We start from the raw sequence: 26,025 nt of genomic DNA, 5'->3' as shown, positions 1-26,025 counted from the left end.
CTGTTATAGTTCACTCCTACGAACAAAATATTGTGTATATATACACTGGCAGTTCTGCGATGAATTTCAAATTCGTAGTTTATTACGCCTTGTGCGTTTATTTTTCTATTAATATAAAATTTCAGTCCAAAATAAGATTTTTTTTCCTGTTTAAAATTTCCTGAATTTAGATTTCTGTAATGACCACTCTAATACTGCGTGAATATTAAGATAGTTTATTTAGCTATTAATAAATCACTTTACACGTAATGGCATATACAAAGGGTACTAGGAAAGTTTTGCAATATGACGCAACAATGAATCACAGGAAGCTGCTTGTTGCTGCATGTTGAGACATGTTCATACGTGCATAGTAGCCGCCGCGCCAAGTCGATGGGCTCAGTTATTCATTAGTAGTGAGAGTGTAAAGTGCTTGCGATGGCATCGTGGTCACGAAATGAGATAAGGACAGTTTTGCGGTATAATTTCGTGCGTGGTTTAACCATAGACCAGTGCTTAGAAGAAATGACTCTTGCACTAGATGATGATTGTCCACATCGTACAACGATATTCAGGTGGTATAGAGAATTCCAAAGGGGAAATTTCACTCTGGAGGATTCTGAGAGGCCGGGAAGGCCACGAACGTCAGTTACGGAGGAAAACGTTACTGCTGTGAGGAAAATGCTTGACGAAAACAGGCGAGTGACCTACCAACAGATAGAGGATACTTTGGGCCTAAATGCACCAGCAATTCGTTCGATTCTGCAAGATCATTTGCACGTGAAGAAACTTTGTTCTCTCTGGGTGCCGCATCAACTGACTGAAGAGCAGATGACACGACGTGTGACTTGGTGCCGGGAGATGTTAAAAAAGTTTGATAAGGGACAATCTCGGTATGTGAACAACATCGTGACAGGTGACGAGACTTGGCTGTACTATTACGATCTGCCGACCAAGGCTCAAAACAAAGTTTGGGTCTTTGATGATGACGACACACCCGTAATTGTCAGAAAATCCCGATCTGTAAAGAAGAAAATGATAGCTGTATTTTTCAAATCGAGTGGAATTGTGGAACGTGTCGTTTTGGACACGCAGAAGACAGTCACAGCTAAGTGGTATACTGAACAATGCCTGCCTAAAGTCATTGGATCTATGAAGAACCTGCGGCCAAAGTCAAGAATGGACACCTGGTACCTCCATTATGAAAATGCTCCAGCTCACCGCGCCAAAGCCTGCACCGAATATTTGACCACGACAGGACTGAAACTTCTCGAGCACCCTCCCTACAGTCCAGACCTTGCTCCCTGCGACTTTGCACTGTTCCCGCATGTGAAAATGAAGCTAAAAGGGAGGCGGTTTTCCAGTGATGAGGACCTTCTACGGGCTTGGGACAACGAGTGTGCTTTACTCCCTAGTGAAACTTGGCAGAACTGGTTTAAAGATTGGTTTCGGAGGATGGAGAGGTGTATTGAATGTAAAGGAAATTACTTTGAAAAAATTAAATAAACAAAGCTGTATTGCAAAACTTTCCTAGTACCCTTTGTATGTACACATTTACATACCATCAACACACATACACGCATATACATACAGCAGACATTCACACACACCCGCATACACACCACCACATTCAGACTCATCTTCTTTCACACACTCCTACTTATGTATCCACTGACATAATAGTCATGAAAGAAACAGGCACTTTCTAACATAAATATTCTCTCTGGGAGGGAAACATTCTAACAGACCAGCTCGTTTGGGTATGTCATAGCTAGTGCATGGCACAGCCCACTAGGAGTGCTAGTCTAAATAGGAAGGGGGTGTCGCAGTGTGTGTTGCTATTGCATGGTTGCTTCTCCTGGTCTCAAAAACTTTTTGAGCAGATTCAGAGAAGGTCATGTAATGCATTTCATCAGAAATGAGTAGTTCATCTCCGTGGCGGCATATCGGTCCAATCTTGGGCATTAGTCTACTTCTCTGAGGAGGTAGTTGGAGCAGTCATAGATGACATGGGCCCAGTCTTTATGAGCTCCACAGGTTCATTTGGGATCCTGGGTAAAACCCAGTTGAAACAACTTTACATTCAGGGCGCTATGCCCTGTTAGCAAAAATGCATCTTCAGTTTTTCTGTCAATATACGTTGGCTGATTCTATAGAACAGTTCCAGTTTGCCAGCCAAACTATATTTTTACAATTTCATAATAAAACTTGATGTAAACTTGTGGTTTTTCCCAAATTCATCATCATCATAGCAAAACACAAAAATCATAACGAGCAGGCCTGCTCAACACAGTCTACTCGAAGATGCCTAAAATAACATCAAAGGAAGTTCAGTGGACAGGGTTCGCGTGAAATTGCTTATAGTGGTACAAATTATCACTATCTAGCTGCCAGATTTTATACATTTTTAGGTATGAAGGGGAGTCCTGTAACTTAAGGGTAGTATTTCGTACGTTGCATCAAAATATTATTTGCAATTAAATTTTTTTTTGTTTAAAGCCTTTGAATTTCGCTAAGAACCTCTAAAAATATCTTAAACTTGATTTTTAATTAGATTTAATGCAATTAGACTTAATTATGAGGCACATTCTGCTTTAGAGAAGATGAAATGGCTCGGTAAATACACTTACCACAGCGTAAACGTACCAATAATAGCATTTCCTGGATTTCCCATGGGTAAAGGAAGGGTTCCATCGTCATATCTCCTGAGTCGAGGTTTTAATAAAACGGCAGCTACTAAAGCTGATGCTCCACCTGTGAGGTGAACTGCACATGATCCTGCAAAGTCAATTGCTCCCATGTGGTTTAGAAAACCGTGAGCGCCCCACAGCCAACCTGCAGGTATGCAGTAGGTAATTGTATTAAGAAAAGAAAATATACAGTAAGCATGGAAGTCCGTTCTTTCGGCCATTGCACCTGATACGATTGTAGTGGCTGTAGTAGCAAAAGACAACTGAAAGATGAACGTGGCAAATACCACTCCCATTTGATCCGGTTCGGCATCCAGAAGGAAAGAGCCAACACCACAGAAAGGGTTTGTTCCTGGTCCTTTACCATACTGTAAGCCATATCCAAACATCCAGTATGATAGACCACCTAGTATAACGTCGGCTGCATTCTTCATGAGGATGTTAACTTCGTTCTTCTTTGTAACAGCTCCTGACTCGAGGAGACCGAAACCTGAAAATAAATGTTCCTCCATATTAGTATTATCATCTTGCTTTAAAGTTCAACTGAATACAAGTTAACATATAAGTTGCTACCCAAAAATTATGAGACTGTATTAGAAACAAAAACTCATTACCTATCTAATTTTGTATCATGTCTCCCCAAAGCATTCTCCTTGGAGCTAAATATACCAATCATAACGATCCTCCTGCTATTGTTGGAAACATATCTGAAGGAGGTGTTTTTTTTTTTTTTTTGTTTGTTTGTTAAACTGTCAAGTATCTGTCACCATTTTCCATGAATTGCCAAGGCGTGGTTAAATCTCCTTTCAGTTTCATCTTTGGAAAGAAGGAAAAACTGCAAGGAGCAAAGTCCGACGAGCAACAGAGAAGGCGGAAAAGAATGCAGACAAGTGGTATTTAATCTTTGGGAAGGAATTGTCCGATTGACAGGCTGATGACATGGCCCTGCGCCACAAAAAAAAAAAAAAAAAAAAAGAGAGAAATTCTACAAGTGTAATTATTCCATCTTTTTTTTTTATGAATTTTACGTTTGACCGTTGTATACTTTATAGCTGAAGGCTTAAAGTACTGTCTTTTAATTCATTAAAATATTATAGTAAAAGCTTATCTCTCAGTAATCACCTCACAAAATCTGTATTATCGGTTAAAATTCCATATAAAATAAAAGTGAAAAAATTAACTAAATGAATAAGATTAAGTTCATGCCCTGGGAAAGAAGAGGCGCACGGCTGTCGTTGCATAAAAGGAAATACGATTGGTTATTGATTTTATATCGTATTTCCTTTTATGTAATTTTATAAACGACTACCAGGGGACAAATAGTGCACTTCTTCTTCCCCAGGGCATGATGTTAATCTTACTCATTTCGTTAATTTTTTCACTTTCACTTTTATTTTCTATGGAATTTTAAATGATAATACGGATTTTAAGAGGTGAGTACTGAGAGATAAGCTTTTGCTATAATATTTTAATGAACTTTGTTTGACTTAATTCCCTTCTGGTTGTATAATGTTTTTAACATTATTTTGTATGCTTAATTAGGAAGTTATTCTTGTAAGGCGTGTCTATTATATTGTTTAATCAGTAGGAGACAATTTAGAAGACAAATACCATAGTGTCGAAAACGCAGATTTTATTCTATTCACAACGCACGTGAAAACGAGCATTTAATTTAGCATACGTCAATGAAAGATGAGAGAAGAGTGTAAGTTACCGTGTAAGAGGTAATAAATCTGTCACCTTATCCTAAGACACGGGTACTATTAATAACTAACCGCCCCTTGACTAAGATGCATTTAGGGCTAAACCCTCAAGCTGCGAGCAAATTTAATGATACTATTGCAGTTAATATACATAATCCCCTTGTTGTTATGGAAACTGCTCCGTGACGCACCAAATGGTCTTCAATCTAAAATGCTTGCAGGGATAAGGAGGTGGTTATCCCGTTTTATATGGCAATGCTTAGGCTGCATTTTGAGTGTTGCACACAGGTCTGGAAGCCTCATTTTAGGAAGGATGTAGAACTGCTGAAACGGGTACAAACAAGGACAACGAGATTGGTGAGTAGAATAAAAGAGTGTTCTTCAGTATGAATTCTGCAAATTGCAACATTTGAGGACTAGGCATCTGCGAAGTGATCTGATTGAGGTTATTAAGACTGAATGGATTTAGTAAGCTCAGTACTGATGGCATTCTGCCTCTTGGTGAGACTACACACATGGGGGGGGCCTAAATTCAAATTGAGGAAGGGTGGTTTTAGAATAGATGTGCGGAAGTTTGCCTTCAACCAGCTTATTGTTGATTGTTGGAACAAACTTCATCTGTTGTTACGGAAGTGGGTAGTTTGAATAAATTCAGGGAAGAACTAGATAAACTGTTGAAGGGAATGGATAGGTGATGTGGGAATTTTTTTTTTTTTTTTGTTGTTGTTACAGAAGTTTGCTTTCTTCATCACTAGCAGTGCTAATACTAATACAGCTCTCGTTAAATGTTTATTTTTATTTGAGTGATTTGCATGGAATTTCAACTATAAAATTGGGGAAGGGGGAGATTTTTTTTGGTGTTTCATAGTTTTAAAATATGCGCTTTTAAAATTTCAGATTTTAAATTATGCGCTATATATATACATTTCAGTATATCATGGTGCATTTCAATTCAAATTTCAATTTATCTGAAGGGCAGACTGTTTATAATTAAAGCGCTCCATTTCGAAGACTTTTATATAAAGAACTGTAACTCACAGAAAAAAAAAAGCTGCAAAAAAAATGAGAAAAATAAGCCAAAGGATATACACTTAGTTGATCACTGAATTGTGACCACTCCAAACGTAATGAACTGTGTCGCATACTTCTCAATATGAAAAGCTGAACAGCTTCCTACGCTTGAGCAGTGGTAATTTGCATCTGGTTGTGCAAGTCAAAGTGATAAAGTAGCAATTACGGGACGTAGTAAAGATACCACGGACTTTCAAAAGGGCATAATTCTGGGAGCTCGTGTGCTTCCATATCGGAAACGGTATGTCTTGTTGGTAGTTCACTGCCCACTCAGGTTAATGTGTACAAAAAATGGTGTCGAATACAATATAGGGAATGCAAGAGTTAGTTATTTCGTTTTTAGGAGCATTAGCAACTAAGGCCATATTGCTCGGGGATATGCGTTGGTCATTCCCTGACCTTTTTGCATCCTCCGCATTTGGTGGTGACTGGCTCGAACCCCGGTCTAATCAAGAAGCGTGTGCTACGCACTGCTGCTCCTTCCCACCTGGCTACGGAGGCGCTTAGGGAATGCAAGAACAATATCCCAAATGATAATGCGCCGCATACTCGGACGTATGGGATTCCAGAGCAGACGACTCAAGAGACACGCTCTCCTCGCCACTGATCATCGTCGACGACGAATACTGTGATTTCAACCCCACTCTGGTTGGACACTGGAGAACTGGAAATGAATGTGCTGGTTAGATGAGCCCAAATACTGTACTTGGTACAGCCATTGATAACGGACTGACAACGGATCTGGCCAGTGTTCATAGCTGAGGAGGACAAACCTGGATGCTAAAGACTACTGATGACAGAGAAGACCGACGAAGATCTCATACTGCATAAAAACTCCAAGTTGCCACCTTTACGGAGCCATATTGGCTCAAGGCTCTGCACTCTCTTGTGCGGTGCAACCCTTTTTCTCCCACACTCGGCAGTGGGGGGAGAGGTGATGGCTCGCTGTCTCCTCTCTCCCCTGCCACACGATTCCTTCCCTCTAGTGGGGTATGGGACTGCCTCCCTGAATAATAAGGGGTCACCTACCCTATCGACCCTCTTCTTCCTATTTCACTCCCCCCCCAGCCTTCACTCTCTCTCTCTCTCTCTCTCTCTCTCTCTCTCTCTCTCTCTCTCTCTCTCCCCTCCCAACACTTTATCTTGCACAGCGCATAGCCCTACACGTCCAAATTTAAAATACACAAAAAAAAAAAAAAAAAAAAAAAAAATTCACCCGACCTTTTAGGCACTTCAGAAACAGTCCTTCAGCGTCAAATCCCATATTAGCGCTTTAATATAACTGAACTAAAATCAACCGCGCTCGTTCCAATTTTATTTTAGGTCCTAGCCACTAAAATCCCAGGAAAGTAAGTGGCAGGATCTGCCAGAGTACAATTGACTCACTGGTAACAGCCGGCTAGCCTCCACGTGGCGAGGTGTAAGCAACGTCGGGTCCCATTAGGGACCTGGCGGCCAATAAGCCGGATAAACAATGAGCACAACATATAACACTACACATCTCTGGCTTTGACGTATGACTAAGCCGGTTACTTAATATGGGGCATGTTTTGCTGGTAAGAACTAGTACCACTGTTGCGTATGTACCAGCGTTTCACTGGTGAGGTTTACTGGAAACTTTTAGTAGCCCATATGCACGCTGCTACGTTGCATTTTTTCTTGGACAGGAACGGGATCTTCCAAGACGGTAATGGGCCGGCACGGTGCACAAGTGGTTCCAGGAACACAGTGAATATATCAGCCATCTTGATTGGCCTCCAAATTTGTCTGACACCAATCGTATTTAGAACCTGTGGGATGTTTTGGAAATGGAAGTAAGGCATATGGACACGCAACTGTCATCCGTTCCGATGGTGTGGAAAGCCTTGCAGGCAGCATAGCTGCAGGTCCCCATGGATGTCTTCACACCTGGAGTCAATACGAAGGCGAATAGCAGCTGTTATCTGTGTGAACGGTGGCCCAACACGGTATTAGTTAGGTGGTCATAATTCAGTGATCACTCAGTGTATACCGGTTGATCTACCTGACGTACTGAGTAATCAGAAACAAGATTGTAGTAGTACACGCTCTTTGAACGGATGGTTCAAGCTCGTGGGATTACTAAATACGATTAAAGATTGTATTCCTGATTTATTGTAAACTCCTCTAACCTGGTGGTCGTGCCGGATATATACACTGAGTTGACTTTGCATTAGCAGCAGATACTAATATCTTGTGGGGCGACCTTTTTGCCCGTAATACAGCCCATACACATCTTGGCTTGGACTCACTCCACAAGGTGTTACAGGGTGTCCTGTGGTGATGCTACCCATTCCTTGCATAATATGTCCAGTAATGCCTGCACATTTTCAGGTGGATGGTTGTAGCATCGGATGTCCGTTTATAGTAGGCCAAACATGGTCAATTCGGTTGAGATCGGCTGAGTTGGGCGGTCATGAGAGGACAGAGAATTCATTGTCATGTTCCTGAAACCAGTTAGCAACCTGCCGTGCCTTGTAGCATGGCGCGTTGCCTTGCTATTAAATGCCGAAGTTGTCAGGGTACACTGTCATTATGAAGGGGTGTACTTCGTAGGCTACGCTAGAAAGACATAGTGATTAGTGTGACATAGTGATTTTTTTGACAAGCGGCACCGGTGCTTTCGCACAACTCCGCATTTGAATCTCTTGTGAAGTAAGACAGTACAGTACTGTCAAGGCCAGATAGCATATGTTAGTGTATGTTCATGTTTGCTTAGTGCGGGTTATGTTGTTCATCTGGCCGCTTAGCCTAGGGTCCGTGGAACACCACAGACCGCTAGTTACCGTCACTGGCACTGGGAGCCGGACCAGGTATGTGGGAAGAGAACTCTGGCTGGCCGACCCTGGGGTTCGCCTGAGCTTCCCAGGGAGAGCCAAAAAATAAAATAAAATAAAATAAAATAAATTTAAAAAAATAATAATAATAAAAAAATAATAATAATAATAAATAAAAAAATAAATATAAATAAAATAAATAAAAAATAAATAAATAAATAAAACAATAAATAAAAAATAATAAAAAAAATTAAAAATAATAATAAATAAATAAAAATAAAAAAAATAAAAAATAAATAAAATAAAAACGCTAGAAAGACAGGCATTTCCATTGATCCGTTGATCAGAAGGCCCAGGACATGCCATGAAAACGTTCACTAAACCATATGATCATCGCCTCCAATAGTGCATCAAGGTGCCGTGGCTTCATATTGTTTTCTCCAAATGCGGATACGCCCATTAACATTATTGAGTTTGAAACACGATTTATCAGAGAGGGCGACAGATTTCCATATGTCTCTGGTCCAGTGTTGATGCTGACATGACCATGCAAGGCGCAGTTTTTTTGTGTCTCTCCGTGACTATGGGTATCGCTGACTGCAGTCGACGATAGCTTCTAGAAGCTGATGTCCAGCGCAAAGTCCATGTGGATATTGGTCTTGCTGTTCCTACGTTGCACCGGATGGTTAACTGTGCTGGACATCAAGTTATGCTGCATAACCTTGCTTTCTTGCATCATATGCCTCTACCAATGCTAATGCCAATACCTAATTCAAGGCCTTTACAAGTGTTTACATCAAACTGCGTGAGACTGGTACAGTTCCCAGCGCTTATATTTCTTCTGAACCTACAAATGAACAAAATGTGGATGAAATAGAACACATTGTTCGGTTGGTAGGACGTAGTCCTACTATTAGCACACGAAGAATTTCTACGCGTATCTGTGGTCCACAGACAAGAGTATGGCGAACATTACGTGAGCACGTCTTGTATCTATTTCACATACAACAGGTGCAACACATTCAACCAGGATTGGAATTTTGTCAGTGGGTAAATGCTAAGCGCCGATTTATTCCATTAATACTGTTCAGCGATGAAGCTACTTTCACCCGTGATGGTATCAGCAACACCCGTAACTCTCATAGGTGGTCAGACGAAAATCCACATGCCACTGTAGAAACAAATTTTCAATATCGCTTCTCTGTAAACGTGTGGTGCGGTATCATCGACAATCAGTTGATTGAGCCTGTTGTTACAAAATCGTTTTACAGGGCTCAGTTACCTAGAATTTCTTCAAAACGAACTTCTACTACTATTGGATGATGTTCCCTTGGCTACAAGAATTGGTATATTCTTTCAGCATGGCGGAACTCCTGCACATTATACCCGTCTGGTGATACAATATCTAAATCGAACTTTCCCTGAACGATGGATTGGCCGCGGTAGTCCATTCATTGGCCACCAAGGTCTCCAGACCTCACTCCGTTAGATTTTTGTTTTTGGGGCGGATGAAAAGCGCAGTATACAAAGAAAAGGTGAATACAGGAGATGAATTGCTTGCTCGCATTTTGGATGCTGCTGCCCTCAGAAAGGACCGCCAAGACGACCTCAGAAGAACAACACGTCATATTACCACAAGAGTTGCAAAGTGCATTGGGGTTAGCGGTGGGATTTTTGAACATTTATTGTGAACTGTAAAAAATCTGTTAATTATTTGTGTTTTATATCATTTAAAAAGTCAATAAATACAATTAATCAGTAATAATGGCTTTGTGAATACCTCTCATAATGGCTTAGTGAACGCCAGTTTCAAACCGCTGTATCTCCGTATCCATTGAGAATTGGACACACATGCTTATTTGAACTTTTTTACTCAGAATAATCGATACTATAACCTCCCAAAATATTTACTATTCCTCCTGAATCACCCTGTATATATTCAATTTATTGCAAGACTGTTTCCTTGCACAAGTCTTGTCAGTCTCTCTCATGAATGAGCTGTTTCCGATTATAGGTTCGCCGTTGACTGGATTTTATTTGATTGTTGGATCTATTTCTATACATCCGAGATATAGTCGCACATAAAAACCTCAGCAGAGATGTTTTTTCCCCCCTCCGGTTGTGCATACCGGCGCGTCTTTCCCATTCTCGCACTGAATTGCACATATACAGTGTCTCTATTTAGACTTAAAATTGTTTCATTCATGTATCTTGTCTGGTCGATGTCCTGGCTGCCACACTGGAAAAGGTCTGAGCTCAAATCTAGTTAATCCAAAGAATTTTTATGGGCTTTTTTTCACGACGTGGCTGGAGTGCTTTATAGCTTCTTCCCCTTGATAAGATAGGGGACATTGGCGACCGAATTCTCTTATATTCTTTTATAGTTATTTTCATTTATTCTTAATTAGGCGACCTTCATTTTATTCTTAATTAGGCGACCCTCATTTTATTTAATTTACTTTCTCTCGTTCTAAATTTTCATTCCATTTTCTTTTCATTTCATTTCATTTCATTTGTGACAACTTTAGCTAGTCAATGAGAAATATCGTTCCACTGGCGTTAGGGAGGTTTCACTTTTAAAAATAATTTTTTTTCTATTCATTTTGGAAACTATAAACCTGCAAAGACATACCGTTTTATTAGTTTTTGGTGTTTTCCTTCTTTTCCTGTTATTCTCTTTCTGTATAAGCGGACTCTATTTTACTGCTTTAAAATTTTTTCAATCACATTTTCTGTCTTGTCGGTGTCGACAAGGATGATGTTCGTTTTTCACTCCTGACTTCTAAAAAAGGGCCATCATAGTAAAGTTCGTTGCTTCTAAATGTAAGGGTATACATTGCGGAAAGAAGTCCCGGAGTCACGTATAAACTGTAGGGAAGAGGAACTTAAAGTGGTTGAAGACGAAAAAGATCCAGGTGTTACTATCCATTCTATTACGAAATTTTTCATGCCATGTAAAAATCGGCAAGGAAAGCACTTGATGTCCTGGCTATGATTTATAAGACGTTTGCTAATAGGGAGAAGGACTGCATTATCCTACTATACAAGGCGATGGTTTGACCGCATTTGGAATATTGTGTTTAGGTCAAGAGACGGCGCCTAAAAATCGGGAAAAAAAAAAGAACTTTGGGAAAGAGTTCAAAGGGCGACCACATTAATGACGAGTGTAAATCGATGCGCATATGAAAATTGCCTTAGAATTGCGTAAACTGCAAAGTTTGACAACTACAACCAGACATCTAAGAGGTCTGGCTGAGCTCTATAAGCCACTGCAAGGGGTTAAATAAAATGAATGAGAAATGTCTGTTCTCCCTTGTAAGTGAGACAAAAACTAAGGAGCACAGATGTAAAACCATGGCGAATAACACAATTATAAAATTCACCTTTGGCGGAGATTTCTAGACAAGTTCAAAGTGAAATTGAATGGTTACCTTGTAGGAATGGGAATAGTATGAATTATTTTTATTTTATTATTATTATTATTATTATTATTTTTTTTTTTTTTTTGTGCTGACGGAAAAAGGACGCTTTTATTCATAATTGCCTTACTAATACTAATTCTCTCTCTCTCTCCAAAGCTTCGTAATTATTTTCTTTATTTTCTCGGTAAAGTCACACAACCATTTTATTTTATCATGAATCTCAACTGTAGAAGGCATTTTACAGAACTTTGTCCTTTTCTCCAGATTGGATTCTTCAGTTTAATTTACCTAAAGTGTAACTTGGATTGCTTGCGTTACTTTCTCGCATGGGATTATGAATAATGAGTAATGCAGAAAACGATTATTGAATAAAACATCCGTCCTAATTAAAGATTACGTCATACATTGATCCAAATAAGCAGCGAAGCTTTTCTATGATACTTAACCTAATAGTTTCCCACACGATTCTGAAAGGTAGAAGTAAAGCCGTCGTTAGGTTGTCTGACCTAACAACAGTAATCGAATGTGATATACAAAGGCCTTCCAAACGAACGAAAACGTCAAATGAAAACGAATAAAGTATTTCCATTTATGTTATTTTTTTTGCTCATTTAATCGAGTATGTTTGCGTGCAATCAGTGCATTCTCGTGGCTGTTCAAAGAGACCAGGATTGGAGTGATAAGTGCAGCTGAAGCAGTACTCACACACTATTTGCATTTTTGATATGTGGATAATTCTTAAGTGATTGAAATTGATTTTTTAATTCTTAAGTATTAATTATAAAATAATTACTATTTTATATTTTAGGCACATCAGTGACTGAGATCATGTTGCGCCGTGCTCATATGTATATATGTCTGTAAATTGCGAGTGGCTGATTTATCTGTCTGCTGGACGAAAACCCGATTTTCCGCTGAAAAAACCATGCTACCCTCGCATCGGACCGATTAACTTAGCCACGTTGTGAAAAAAGCCCATAAAAATTCCTCGCACCATTGACGGGATCCGAACCCAAGTCTTTCCCACCCTGTGTAGGAATTCAATGAACTGTTTGCTTCATTCTCATTAAATTTCATTCTTTATTACTGAAGAAATCTTGACCATGTAAAAAAAGGTCTACTTGCTTATGCAGTAAAAGTGTAAAGTGTGTTTGGGGTCAAACGGCACCAGGGGTTCCCCCATCTCCGCGTAGTTTATATTGTCGTGTGATACAGTACGCTGTAAAGGTCAGAGATTTAAAAGTGTATGGATATTGTACATGATTAGTGTTGTGTACCGTTGTTCTTCTGGCCATTTAGCCGCCAGGCCTCTGCTGAGGCCTGCAGTATGTACCAACTGGGTGGTACTACACTCAGGGAAGTGGAAAGTGAAAAAGACCTGGGGGGGGGGTAATTGTGCAGCCAAATATGAAGTTCGCTGAGCAGTGCAGACGGGCTGCCAGGGTAGGTCACGGAGTCTTGTCAATGATATATAGGAATTTTGCTACAGGGACAGGGAGGTGATAATCCCGTTATACAAGGCAGTGATCAGGCCACATTCTTCCTAAAATGAGGCTTCCACACCTGGAAGCCTCATTTTAAACGAATGTAAAGTTGCTAGAACGAGTACAAAGAAGGGCAACAAGATTGGTGAGGGGAACAAAGGAGTGCTCTTACCAAGAAAGGCTTAAGTTCTGCAAATTTCAGCGCCTGGAGAGTATGCACATGCGAGGTGGTCTGATTGAGGTGTATAAGGCCTTGAATGGGTTGAGCAAGCTGAATGCTGATGAGATTCTTCTTCTTGCTCAGATTAAGAACCTAAGGGGGCACAGTTTCAAATTGAGGAAAGATAGTTGTAGAATAGATGTGCGGAAATTTGCCTTTAGCCAGCGGGTAGGTGATTGGTGGAACAGGCTTCCGTCTTTTGTTGTTGAAGCTAATAGCCTAAATAAATTTAAGGCTGAGCTGGATAGGCATTTGGAACGAATGGAGGGATGAAATGGGAGGTTTTTTTTTTTTTTTTGGCTGATGCTGCATAAGCTTGCTTTCTTGCATCGTATGCCTCTACTAATGCCAATGCTAATGTGAATGATTCGACTGCATGCCTGCGCATTCTAATCATTCGCATACTGAGTAAACATGCATCTCTCTTGCTCTTTCCTGTACAGATTGAGCACAAACTGTTCATTATGAGTTTAAAAATTTTAGATTGATATCAGTTAATCATCATCATGCAACAATCAATGAAATTCTAATTTTACGATGGGGTGGGGAAGCTGTTATAAATGAAGAATTATTTATTTATTTGTTTTTTTTTCTGTAGTTTTTACATTAAAAGAAGCACATTTACAATGTTGGCTAAAATAATTTTGTTTAACGACGATTATCCTAAAATTAATGTACAAAGCGTTTAATATAAAATGAATTATTTTATAATATAATTTAATTAATGTTAATTATAGTCTACAATATGTCTCCTTCCCATTTTATGGCTGCTTTCCAACGTTCGGGCAATTTTTGAATTCCTTTTAACTGTCTGCTGAAGTTAAGCTGTTTGATGCGGTTGTCATGGCTGCACTCAACCGTTCTAAAGACAGAACTCTGTCCATGCAACAATTCCTTGAACTTGGGGAATAGATCGTAATCGACAGAACTCATATCAGAACTATAAGGGGGAATGAGATATTGCTTCCCACTTGCAATCGGTGAAAACAAGCTGTACAAACTGTGTGAGATATGGCCTTGCATTGTCATGGAGTATGAGCACACCAGCTTCCATTATCTGAGTCCGCTTCTGACGAATTTCAAGCGTAATTTGTGACGAAGAAATGTTGCATACTAGTCTCCAGTTACTGATCTGCCAAGGGGCACATGATCAGCGGCAATAATGCCCTCATAATCGTAGGCTATGATGACTATTTGTTTCATCATTGACTGTTGCCGGTGACATTTAGAGGTGCATGGCGAAGATAGATGCTTCCCTTGCGGTGATTGTGACTTCAGTTCTGGTTCAAAGTTAGTTGCGTATCCATGTCTCATCAATAGTAACAATGGGTTTTAAAACCTCTTCACCTTTTCGGTAACGTGCGAGTAACTGCGTTGCAATTTCTTTACGCTTTGCTTGTTTTTTTATCTGACAGCAAATGTGGGATCCATCAGGCGGCGACCTTTCGTTTTTGTAACACATCAGTTAAAATTAGTTGATTTCGGTAGTATTCCATATTCGTTGACTATTTCTTCACAGGTCGTACGTCTGATTTCATACCTCTGCCTCCTCCAAAATGGTGGTAATAATGCCTGTTCATGTGTTGTCCGTAGATGTTCTCTGTCTACTTGAGCTTTGTTTGTTTTCAGTACTGGCCTGACCCTGACGAAACTTTTCAGACCAATATGAAATCGTACTATGATCTACTGTTGATTCACCACTCACTTCCCGCAACAGTTCATAAATTTCTGTCGACCACTTAAAGTTTCAGTTTCGATGAAAGATCTTTGATCTGAAACTGTCATCTGACATGAAGTAGTATCTCTATTTATTTTTAAAAGACTCTACACAAACATTCAGTACAGGAACTCTGTTTCAAGCACACACTAGTCTGCTTGAAAATTACAACACATTCATAATTAATTCTCTCCTGCATCTCTCTAATCGGGTCTTGGATAAGGCAACCATACCAAAGATAAGGCATCACTAATATGATGCTAGGCCTGTGCCCAAATCAAAGAACTCGAAAGAACCCAAGGACTTACAGTCAATAGCCATATCCTGAACCTTCTTAAGGATATTTGAAAAGGCAATACAATCTGATCTTGTTTAACATTGCTTCCGTCACAAGCTTCCCCACTTGCATATGGCAGTCCAGGGAATATCCACAACAACCAACTTGCTTGGCACTTTGCTACCAACTTAGTTTTTATTCCTGGGTATAAAAGCAACTTATGATAGTGTTGCATTACTTGCTCTAATATATGTACTCAGAAGATACTTTAACACAGATGGGAAAGAATTGGAAGTTATTAAGACGGTCATTAGGGCTAGGCACCTCTTGCTCACCCTTAAAAATCTTCAGGCATCGTATACAATTAATGGAGGAGTTCCTCAGGCAGGGATCCTGTCGGCGATCCTGTTTGCGGCGGCGCTGGAACCTTTTTTTTTGGCTCTGTCTGGACTTCACTTATGCAGACGATATAAAATTTTCGTAACCTCAAAAGATGCATCCAAAAAAGCGAAAATTGTCCAATACGGATGCTTCAAAATTACTTAACCTTAATTGATCTGGAGTTTAACCCAGTCAAATCAGCCCAATTGGTAGTGATAAAAAAGAAAGAAAAACAACATTTATATCCGAATGGACGACTCCTGGTGAAGAAAATTTCCTCCCACTGGGACTCGGGCCTTACATGGGACGAAGGCTTAACTTTTGGAAGCCATTTTAATTCCATAAAAGCCAAAGATATGCAGCCATGTAAGCGATTAGGCAAGAGTCAGTGGGGTAAGGGACCCTACACTAATGATACAATACATCCAAAGGTGCCTCTTTCCGATCCCACTCTATGCCTCCGTTATTTGGTCCTCAGCTCCACAAGCACAACTCAGCAGATACTATTAGCTAGAATACTGGATCCCGATGCGGTTCAACCGGTTAATTGGGTAACCATTCACAGTTTCTAGATCAATTCTCCGCTCCAATCTCCGTCTAACTTCGTGGAAAATATAGATTTCATCATAAAATCTGCTATCAAAACTCATCATAGGGATCGCAGAGGCACCCTCAATTTCAAGTATTATTAGATATCTAAGTTTGGTGGGCCGAGAACAAGGACGCACGAGATTTCCACTGCGTGGAAATCTCGTGCTGTCCTCAACTGTTACCTCAACGGTTAGTTTGTCTCAAAAACATGTTCCCATCCAACACAATTAGACTCAATGATGCGCTCGCCATAAATCTCCACAAATTTTGCAAAGAGAAAAACTACAGGAAATGTGCACTCAAGAACACTTACCAGTTCATTGAAATATAGTTCAGCACCAATTCCGACATCGGACAGGAGCAAAGTAATTGTGATAACCAGTTTATCATTAAAAAGTAGCATCCTCCTGCCAAACTTCCAGTAGACATGCAGCACGGTTTGCACCTTCGGAAGAAATGTTTTCTACTCTAGAATATGCCTTGTTGGTTTCTCTGTAAAACTGTATGCAGTAATAGCTTGAATCTGTAAATGCGGTTATTAACTGTAAATACTGTAAGTATCGATGATATCATGGTAATAGTCATAAGTGTTGACCTATCTGTAAATAATTATACATGTTTTCATCTGTCACCGTTTAACGTTTACCTGAATGTATAAGCACATCAACTCTGTTAATTCAAACTTTCTGTGATAATGAAAACTTGAATGCATATGTTAATATCATTGAGACGAATGCATTTTAATTTGTAGCCTGACCTACTTGCCTTCAGACTATGTAAGCAACACCTTGTGTTCACCTATAATAATAATAATAATAATAATAATAAGTAACCTGTACATGGTCAACATCGACTATCGCAAGATTTTCGACTCCGTGCCCCACAGCTGGCTGATAGAGACATTTAAGATCTACAAAGTCAAACCGACACTGACACATATCCTAGAAGCAACTATGGCGAAATGGAGGATCACCATCAAGGTCGAGAACATCGACCTTGATGGTGATCAGACCGATACTCTTCTAATGAGTATCGGTCTGATGGTGATCAGACCGATACTCATTAGAAGAGAAATCTTCCAGGGAGATGCCTTGAGCCCTATGGTTCTGTCTAACAATCAACCGACTCTCCACCATGCTCAATAACAGCAAGTACCGATATACCCTAAAAGAAGGGAGTAAGAAACTGTACACCTCCTCTCTCACCTGATGTACATAGATGACATCAAACTCTCTGCTTCAACCGAGAATCAACTCGAACAGCTACTCCGGATCACCGAAGAATTCAGCATTGACATCAGGATGCAATTTGGCCTTCACAAATGCAAGACCCATGGATTGCATCAAGGACATCGAGTCGGACGAATTTACCAGCTGAAAACCGATGAAGAGAATGAAGCCATTACAGAAGGAGAAACCTACAAATATCGGCGGATGATGCAGGCTCACCAGTTAGAACATAAGGAGATCAAGGCCCGCCTAACTGAGAAATACCATCAGAGACTGAGAAGCTTACTAAAAGCAAAGCTGAATGGCTGGAAGATGGTTCCAGCCACAAACACTTCACGATCCCAGTACTAACGTACTCCTTCGGGATCATAGATTAGACCAACACCGAGCTGGAGGAAATTATGAGGTCGACCAGGATAGTGATGACGAAGAACCACAAACACTACTCGAAGTCGGCCATCAAGAGACTGACCATACCTCGGAAAGAAGGAGGAAAGGAATTGACTGACCTCATTGAACAAGAGGATAAGGCGATTGAGAACCTGCGAGATTACTCCCAGGAGAACACAGCACGAATCTACCAAGCCAGAAGAAAGACAGGCAAACGGCACGCAGCACTGAACCTTAACAAGACGACCCCACTCATACAGACAGTACAAACAAAGACAGAAAGGTGGGCGAAGAAGGCACTCCGTGGCAGCCACTACAGTCACCTCCATAAAGGCTACATAGATAAGATGATCTTCCTCATGGTGAACCAGTGCATCATGCGGCTGTCCTCTGGGATCCGTATTCGGCCCTTTCTGTTTCTTATTTTCCTTAGTGATATTGATGAAGGAGTGTAGGGGAAGTTTTCAAAGTTTGCTGATGTCTGCGGGTGAATAAAGCCCGGGTTCGACTCCTGTCGATGACGCGAGGAACGTTTATGGGCATTTTTCACTCCGTGGCTGAATTAGTCGTTCTCAGAAGTAGACAGCAAGGTTTTTTCCCCTGAATCCTGGGTTTTGCATCCAGCAAAGCAGGCAAATCGACCAGAGAACACACGCAATTTACAGACACAATGCACATGGGTAGATGAAATAACTTTCCGGGTGACCTTAATAAATGGTTTTAAATAGTTTTTAAAGTTTGCTGATGACTTAAGAATAGGGACAGTGGTAAAAGAAAGAGGCCATTTTTTAAATTTTTTTAGACCAGTTGCCTAAATGGTCTGACAAATGGCAACTGAAATGAGCTTAATTCTTCTGAATACAAGATTTTGTACCTGGAGGAACAGAAGTCCAGGCATTATTTATAAGCTAGGAGGAGAGAAGTTAAAAGTAGTTCAAGACGAAAAAGACTTAGGGAGGTTAAGATTTCCAGGCAGAAAATTTTCCATGTCGTAATAAGTTGTTAGGAAGGCACAGTATCCTGTCTATGATATATACGGCTTTCACACGTAAGGGAAAAGAATGTTATTGTCCCTTTTTTGTAACATGATGGGTGGTGGTGAGACTTTAGTTTAGAATATTGTGATCTGGAGGTTACAACTAAAGAAAGAGATTGAACTTCTAGAAATCCTCGAAGAATGGATCAGATTAGTGAGGGAGTGCTGATCGATTCCATATGAAGAATGGCTTAGAAGGTGCAGACTAAGCTAGCAGATGACTAGCAACTAGACATCTCAGTAGGAACCTGACTGTGGTATATGAGACCCTGTTGAAATCAGTAAAATGAAAGGGAGATTTAGTTTCACTAGTAGGCGAAACAAGAACTAGGGACACAAGTATAAAATTTTAGGGCATAATAGACGGCTAGATTTCATGAATGTTACCTTCTAGGAGCATGTTGTCGATCGTTGGGATAAACTGCTGCCATGGTGGCCGAGGAATAAAGATTGATAGTGGATCTGGAGAGTCAATTTTTGGCGATAGGCAACGTCTGTGTGATTAAGAATTCCCTCCTCCCTTTCGCAGATGTAGGAAAAGTCTGCTTCCTTGCATCATTTAGCCATTAAAATATTAATATTCATACTAACTCATGTTCATTGCATGAAACCGGGTCAGAGAAACAGACGCGCGTTCGCTCTTAAACCAAGGATTCATAACAAGGGTGGCTCGCTTTCCCAGGAGAGGTGAGGCGGCAGTCTAAGGGAGATGAGAGGGATTTAATTTTATAAGAGCAACAGGCTCATAGAATATCACCAATCTTTCATATAACGTGGCCTGGACAATGCCACACGCACGCGCGCGTGCGCACACACACACACACGCAACACACACACACTCGGACTCCGGAGCTCCAGTCACTATCTGGCAGAGTAGAGATCGCGAGATTATACACTAGCTGATCCGGAAGCCTCCTAGAGAGTTATCAATACATATGGACATGTGGATGTGTGTTGTGTCTTATGTGCCAACGTTTAGGTGCCGCTGCACATAAGACATTCATCATACCGTACCATGGCGGCACAGTGTGATGAATAAAGAACTCTGTAAAATGGCCAGATATGCGTATGGTGTTATTTCTGCGGAGCGTGTCTTGTTCTGTTGTTTTGTTTTTCTGGCCACTTAATTACTTCGGAGCAGCGACACCAGGATGTCTGTTCCCTAGTATCCGTCCATACCACGAGGAGGCGGGCCACGGCAATACGCATACTGTCGAAAGAAAGTGACAAGGTAAGAATCCCGCATCCACTGGAGGAAAAATCAATTCCAGTGGATTCCATCAGAGGGTTTTTTCGTCTAGCAAAACAGGCAAATCGATTAGATTACCCACGCAATTTATAGGCACAAACAGGGCCGCTGCGACCCTATGTGCCGCCAGTAAGCGAAATCAAATTTGCCACACCAAAACATTTGGATTAAAAAATAAAATGAGGCGTAAATGATTTTTATTAATTTATTAAAAAATAAAACAATTACAACATATCTCACATATAATATAATGAAACAACAAACAAAAATAACAAAATCATTCTGAAATTCTGTAAACAAACTTTAAATTCTAAATCACAGTAATCGCACCCACAATAATAAAATAAAATGAAAATTATAATTATGCAAATTTATGTTTCCTTGCTTTGAGATGTGCGAATTTATTAATTATTTCATTTATGTTTATTTGTTCCAAAAGATCATTTTCTGTTGAAATTATTGCCAAATTAGAGTATTGTAGTTGGTGAGACATTGTCGCTCGAAAATAATTTTTGATTAATTTTAAAAAACTTCGTTCAACTGAGGCAAGGAAACTGGTAAAGTTAGAAAAATTCTTAATACAACCGCTACATTTGAAAAAGTATCTGTAACGTCGATTTTAAAAATATATTGTAAAAATTCAAATGGAATAATATTGTCTTTAATATATTTTGACGTACTCTAAGGCCTTCAGATAATGCTAAACCATCAATATCTGATTCATTACGATCAATGCCGTTTAATATGTAAATGATTTAATAAATCGCCATCTGACCATTTTTTTAAATTCAGAAATATTATAAAACATTTTAAATGTTCTACATGTTCTTTCATATTTGTAAATCTTTCAGTTAACGAGAAAGTTGTTGTGTCCATAATTTGAAAAAATAATAATCAGTTTGAAATTTTGTTGCGGATCCTGAATGTCGAAGTTTGCAGATGATACAAAGGTTGGCAGTGTTGTTAATGATAGCAGTGACAGTGTGCTACTGCAACAGGATCTAGAAAAGTTGGACAGATGGGCTGAGAAGTGGCAACTGAAGTTTTAACATTGACAAATGCAAAGTACTGCATACGGGTAGAAGTAACCCCAGAGAAACGGTACCATCTGCGTGGTATAGTGTTCTGCCACTCAGGATGGTAGAGAATGAAAAACAGCTGGGGGTAATTGTGCAGTCAGACATGAAGTTTTCTGAGCAGTGCAGATAGGCTGCCAGAGCAGCTCATGCAGTTTTGTTAATGATATATACAGGAATTTTGCTAGTAGGGAGAAGGAGTTGACCATGCCTTGAGTACTGCGTACAGGTCTGGAGAACGAGTACAGAGAAGGACAACAAGATTGGTGAGGAGAACGAAGGGATGCTCTTACTAAGAAAAGCTTAAATTCTGCAAATTGCAGTGTCTGGAGACTGGACACCTGGGAAGTGATCTGATTGAGGTGTATAAGTCCTTGATTGGGTTGGCCAGACTCAGTTCTGATGGGATTCTTCATTTTGCTCAGATTACAAACCTGAGGGGGCATAAATTCATACTGAGGGAGGGCAGTTGTAGAATGGATGTTCGGAAATTTGCCTTTGGCCAGCGGGTAGTATTGCTGGATCAAACTTCTATCTGTCGTTGTGAAAGTTGATGGCTCAAATCAGTAATATAGCAATGGCTTAATTTATTAGTATTCATCTCATCTCATCTCATGAGGTGAGGTTGGCAGATAGGGGGAACCCTGGAGCCCGCAGAAAATAATAAAATACTTTGAATAAAAGTACTCATCTCATCTCATGAAGTGAGTGCTGATAAATTAAGCCATTGCTATATTATTGATTTGAGTAATTAATATGGTACTTTAAGGTTTACTATAAATTTTTCATTGGAAGTTGATATCTTAAATAATTCAAGGAAGAACCGGACAAACTTTTAGAGCGAATGGTTGTGTGAAATGGATTTTTTTTTTTTTTTTTTTTCTGGTGCTGTATAAGTTTGCTTTCTTGCACCACATGCCTCTACTAATGCAAATGCTTCATCTCTACTTTCACAATTGAAATGACGTTTTTTCAATATTTTTCCTTACAGCGCTTACTTCTGGAAACGAAGCTTCTCAATGCCAATGATAGCAGCAATATTATTATCCGAATCGAGAAATCAAGTTGTTTCTTAACAATTTTATGTTTTTCGCATTAATTGTATGAGTTATTAGTATCAGGGTTCTTTTTATATTAGCGAGGGTGTGGGAGCAGCAGCCCCAGAACAAAAAAATAAGCGTTGACGTGCATGAGCAATTCTCATTGTTAATGCACGCGAAATCGCCTAGAGAATAATGAAGAAGATTCTTCTCGTACGGGCGAGAAGAATTAGTGTTTATATGTAGTGTTAATTTTTGTTAGCTATTTAAAAAAAAGAAATTGCCGTTTTGCAGTTTTTAATTCATTTCAGCTTTGGCATATTGTGATGTCACGTGACATTCCCCAGTAACATGCTGCAGAGGGGATAAAGCAGTGAGTGGGAGGTGCCTTCCGTCCTATGTTCCTCTCTTTCCAGCCAAGTACGGAGTTGTACCCATATTCTGGAGCATAACCCTGCGAAATATAAATATGAACCACAGATCTAGATAATAAGCAAATTAACGTAAGTCTTCAGTTTCATGTACTGTATTTATTTCAAATGAATTATTTGATTGCCGTGTTGAATACTGGTAAATGTTAACCAATCAGATGACCAGTGCGACTCCTGGGTATGTGGGAAAGGTGGTTGGTTGGACAGGTTTTTGTACCACGAGTTGCAGGATGCTTAAACCCTTTGACTCTTAATTCGTGCTTGCAGCACTAATTGCCTGAAGGCCAGAGGTGCGAACAATGCGTTCTCAGTTTTCTCTCGTAATCCGTTCTTTATATAGAAATTTTCTTCTTCGATTTATGGAAACTATTTTAAATGTAATTACCAAGGGGAATTCAAAAATTTTTCTAAATAGAAAATTTCGCTATAAAGAAGTTTGTTAAACAGAGTTTCGACTTGTATGTCAAAAAGTGTTTTGACGCCCTCGCTGAACTGCCGCCTGTAAGCGACGCTTACTTCACCTACCCACTTGGGGCGGCTCTGGACACAAATACAGGTTTATGTAAGAAATTACGGGTGACCTTATGTGACCTTAATAATTTGAAATGCCAGCAGATTTCGTACCACTGAGAGACAAAACAAGTGGCACCAGCAAAAGAAAAAAAAAGTAAATAAATAAGTGATAAAGTAATAAATACATACAAATAAAAATAAATAAATGAATAAAAAAATTAATTTAAATTGACAAAAAGTAAAATAAATGAACGGGAATGTTGAAAAGAGAAAAGTGAGTACCAAACAGAATTATTCAGCAGTCGTCATGTAGCGTAGTCAGGGGATTGCAATCAGCACCCTAGTAGTTGGAGAAATCAGGAGGCAAAGCGTAGTAGCCGTTGTTGTATAATAAAATTTCATGTAGACTTGGCCATGACGACACTTTTGCAAAACAGAAGACTCAGTCGGGTTGATGCAGAATCACATGAAGAAGGGAAAAACGTATTTAGTCAGCGATGGTAGGTTCTTACTAAGTTGGGTAAAAACGTGAACGTTAATCAATGAGTTCTGTTCGAGGCAGGTAACTATATCATAAGAGATTACAACCGAGTTATAAGGCAGATATCCTGATGGGTGGAAAGGCCGGTTAGCTGGCACTGTCTGTTAAAGATTTATATTGCAAATTCTTGGAAATTTTCAAAGTGTCCTTATTTGCAATTAAATCGTGTTCGTTTCTAGGAGCCAAATGATGAGATGTAATCAAGATTTATTGCCGAAGATTGTGGTAGATTGTTGCCAGTCTTGAATGCCACCGCATAAGCAAGAATCTGTAGAGGTTAGATTAAACAGCGGAGCTTCGCATTCAATGACCCATGTCCTGTTATCAAGTATGAGGCAGAGACCAGGGAAGAACCATTTCTGTACAACGTTGGAACAGGTAAATGAAATGTCAGGTATAAACGACTTAGTAACAATACCTCTGGTAAACAAGGACCACCTGGATTTCCAACAGTTAGTGAGAAGATCCCAGCATTTCTCTCTCTCTTTCTTTCTTTGGGTCATCAGTTGGATCGACAGTAATATTTAGGAAGGTAATAGGTATCCTTTGCCTGATATAATAGCAGAGATCTTTATAAATAACGTGAAGGTCATCGAGTAAAATTCCTGCGATAGTTGTAGCGGCGGTGTGGAAAGTGTACGTCATGTCCGTAGCAATGCCAAGGGAAAAGAACTTTGCATAATTTCCAGTTGGGATTTTACAATAAGAAGGTTGGCCCAAATACAGGAAGCATATAGAATTGAGATAAAGACATTACCAATAACAAAAAAAAAAAAAAAAAAAGAAAAAAGAAAACTATTATATTAGGGTCACCCTGTAATTTCTTACATATACCCATATACACCGATAAGCCAAAGCATTATGACCAGCGAGTCGTTATGCAAATCGAAGCAACTACATGTGAACTACGGCGCGTTCGTGGGTCGGGGCACGGTATAAAAAGTACCTGATACTGAGCTCCGTTAATCAGTGTTACTCTTGTTCTTCTAATGGGAAAGGCTGCAGACTTAAGCGAGTTTGACAAAGGCCAAATCGTAATGGCCAGACGACTGGGTCAGAGCATATCTGAAACAGCACGGCTGGTGGGATGCAGCCGTGGTTAGTACGTACCAAAAGTGGTCCAAGAAGAGGAAACCCACGAACCGCCGGCGAGGTGTTGGACGGCCACGGCTCATTGATGCTTGAGATGAGCGAAGGCTCTCCCGTGGCAACAGAAGGGCGACTCTGGCGCAACTAGCCGATAATTGAAATGCTGATGACGAGAGTAATGTGTCACAACACACAATACATCGAACCCTGCTGAAAATGGGGCTGTGTGGCTGCAGGCCGTTCTGAGTGCCCATGCTAACCACGGTTCACCAGCGACCGTGCCTACAATTAGCACGCGAGCATCGATGATTTGAAGAAGTTCGTCTGGTCCGATGAGTTACGTTTCCTGTTGCACCATGCGGACAGCCGGGTACGTATGCGTCGTTTACGCCCTTTTAAGTTGTGGCGCCTGGATGCACCGTGGGACGAAAACAAGCTGGTGGCAGCGGTCCAGTCATCCATGTTCCGGACACCCTGCGTCTACCACCTACCTAAACATCATTGCTGACCAGGTACGCCCTTTCATGGCAACAGTCTTCCTCTCTCCCGATGCTGTCTTTCAGCAGGATAATGCGCCATGCCACACCGCCCGTATTGTTCGAGACTGGTCCGCGGAACATGAGGAAGACTTCCAGGTATTGCCCTGACCTCCATATCCCTCAGAAATCAATTCCATCGAGCATCTGTAGTCTGTGTTGGAACAGCAACTCCGATCTGCGGCGTCTCAGCCGCGAACCTCACAGGAGTTAAAGGATCTGCTAGCTACGTGTTGGTACCAGATACCACAAGGCACATTTAGAAATTTTGTAGCGTCCATGCCTCGATGGGTACGAGCTGGTTTAGCTGCACGTGAAGGACCAACGTCATATTAGGTAGGTGGTCATCATGTTTTGGGTCATCGGTGTATGTATTGTGTCTGTAAATTGCGTATGTTCCCCCTCAGAAAACCCAGTTTCTGAGGGGGAAAACTTTGCTATCTACGCCTGTGACCGACTAATTCAACCACGGAGTGAAAAAAGCCCATTAAAGTTCCTCGCGTCATCGAGGGGATTCGGACCTTTTCCACCCGGTGTGGTGAGGACGGTAACGATACCACTGTGG

At 40.3% G+C, this 26,025-nt stretch overlaps 1 protein-coding gene across 1 annotated transcript in view; it reads right to left on the bottom strand.

Moving 5' to 3' along the window:
- LOC150081632 (putative ammonium transporter 3) overlaps window positions 1-26,025 on the bottom strand; it is a 78,984-nt gene that overhangs the window by 43,802 nt on the left and 9,157 nt on the right. Inside the window, exon 2 of the mRNA XM_090380270.1 lies at window positions 2,610-3,159. Within this exon, the coding sequence (XP_090236396.1) occupies window positions 2,610-3,159 (550 nt within the window). The remainder of the gene's footprint in view (window positions 1-2,609; window positions 3,160-26,025) is intronic.

This window comes from Mastigoproctus giganteus, chromosome 8 (genome assembly GCF_048544385.1).
Source record: "Mastigoproctus giganteus isolate SK-2022 chromosome 8, ASM4854438v1, whole genome shotgun sequence".
Lineage (NCBI taxonomy): Eukaryota > Metazoa > Arthropoda > Arachnida > Uropygi > Thelyphonidae > Mastigoproctus > Mastigoproctus giganteus.
This window is presented reverse-complemented; position numbering and strand designations above follow the sequence as displayed.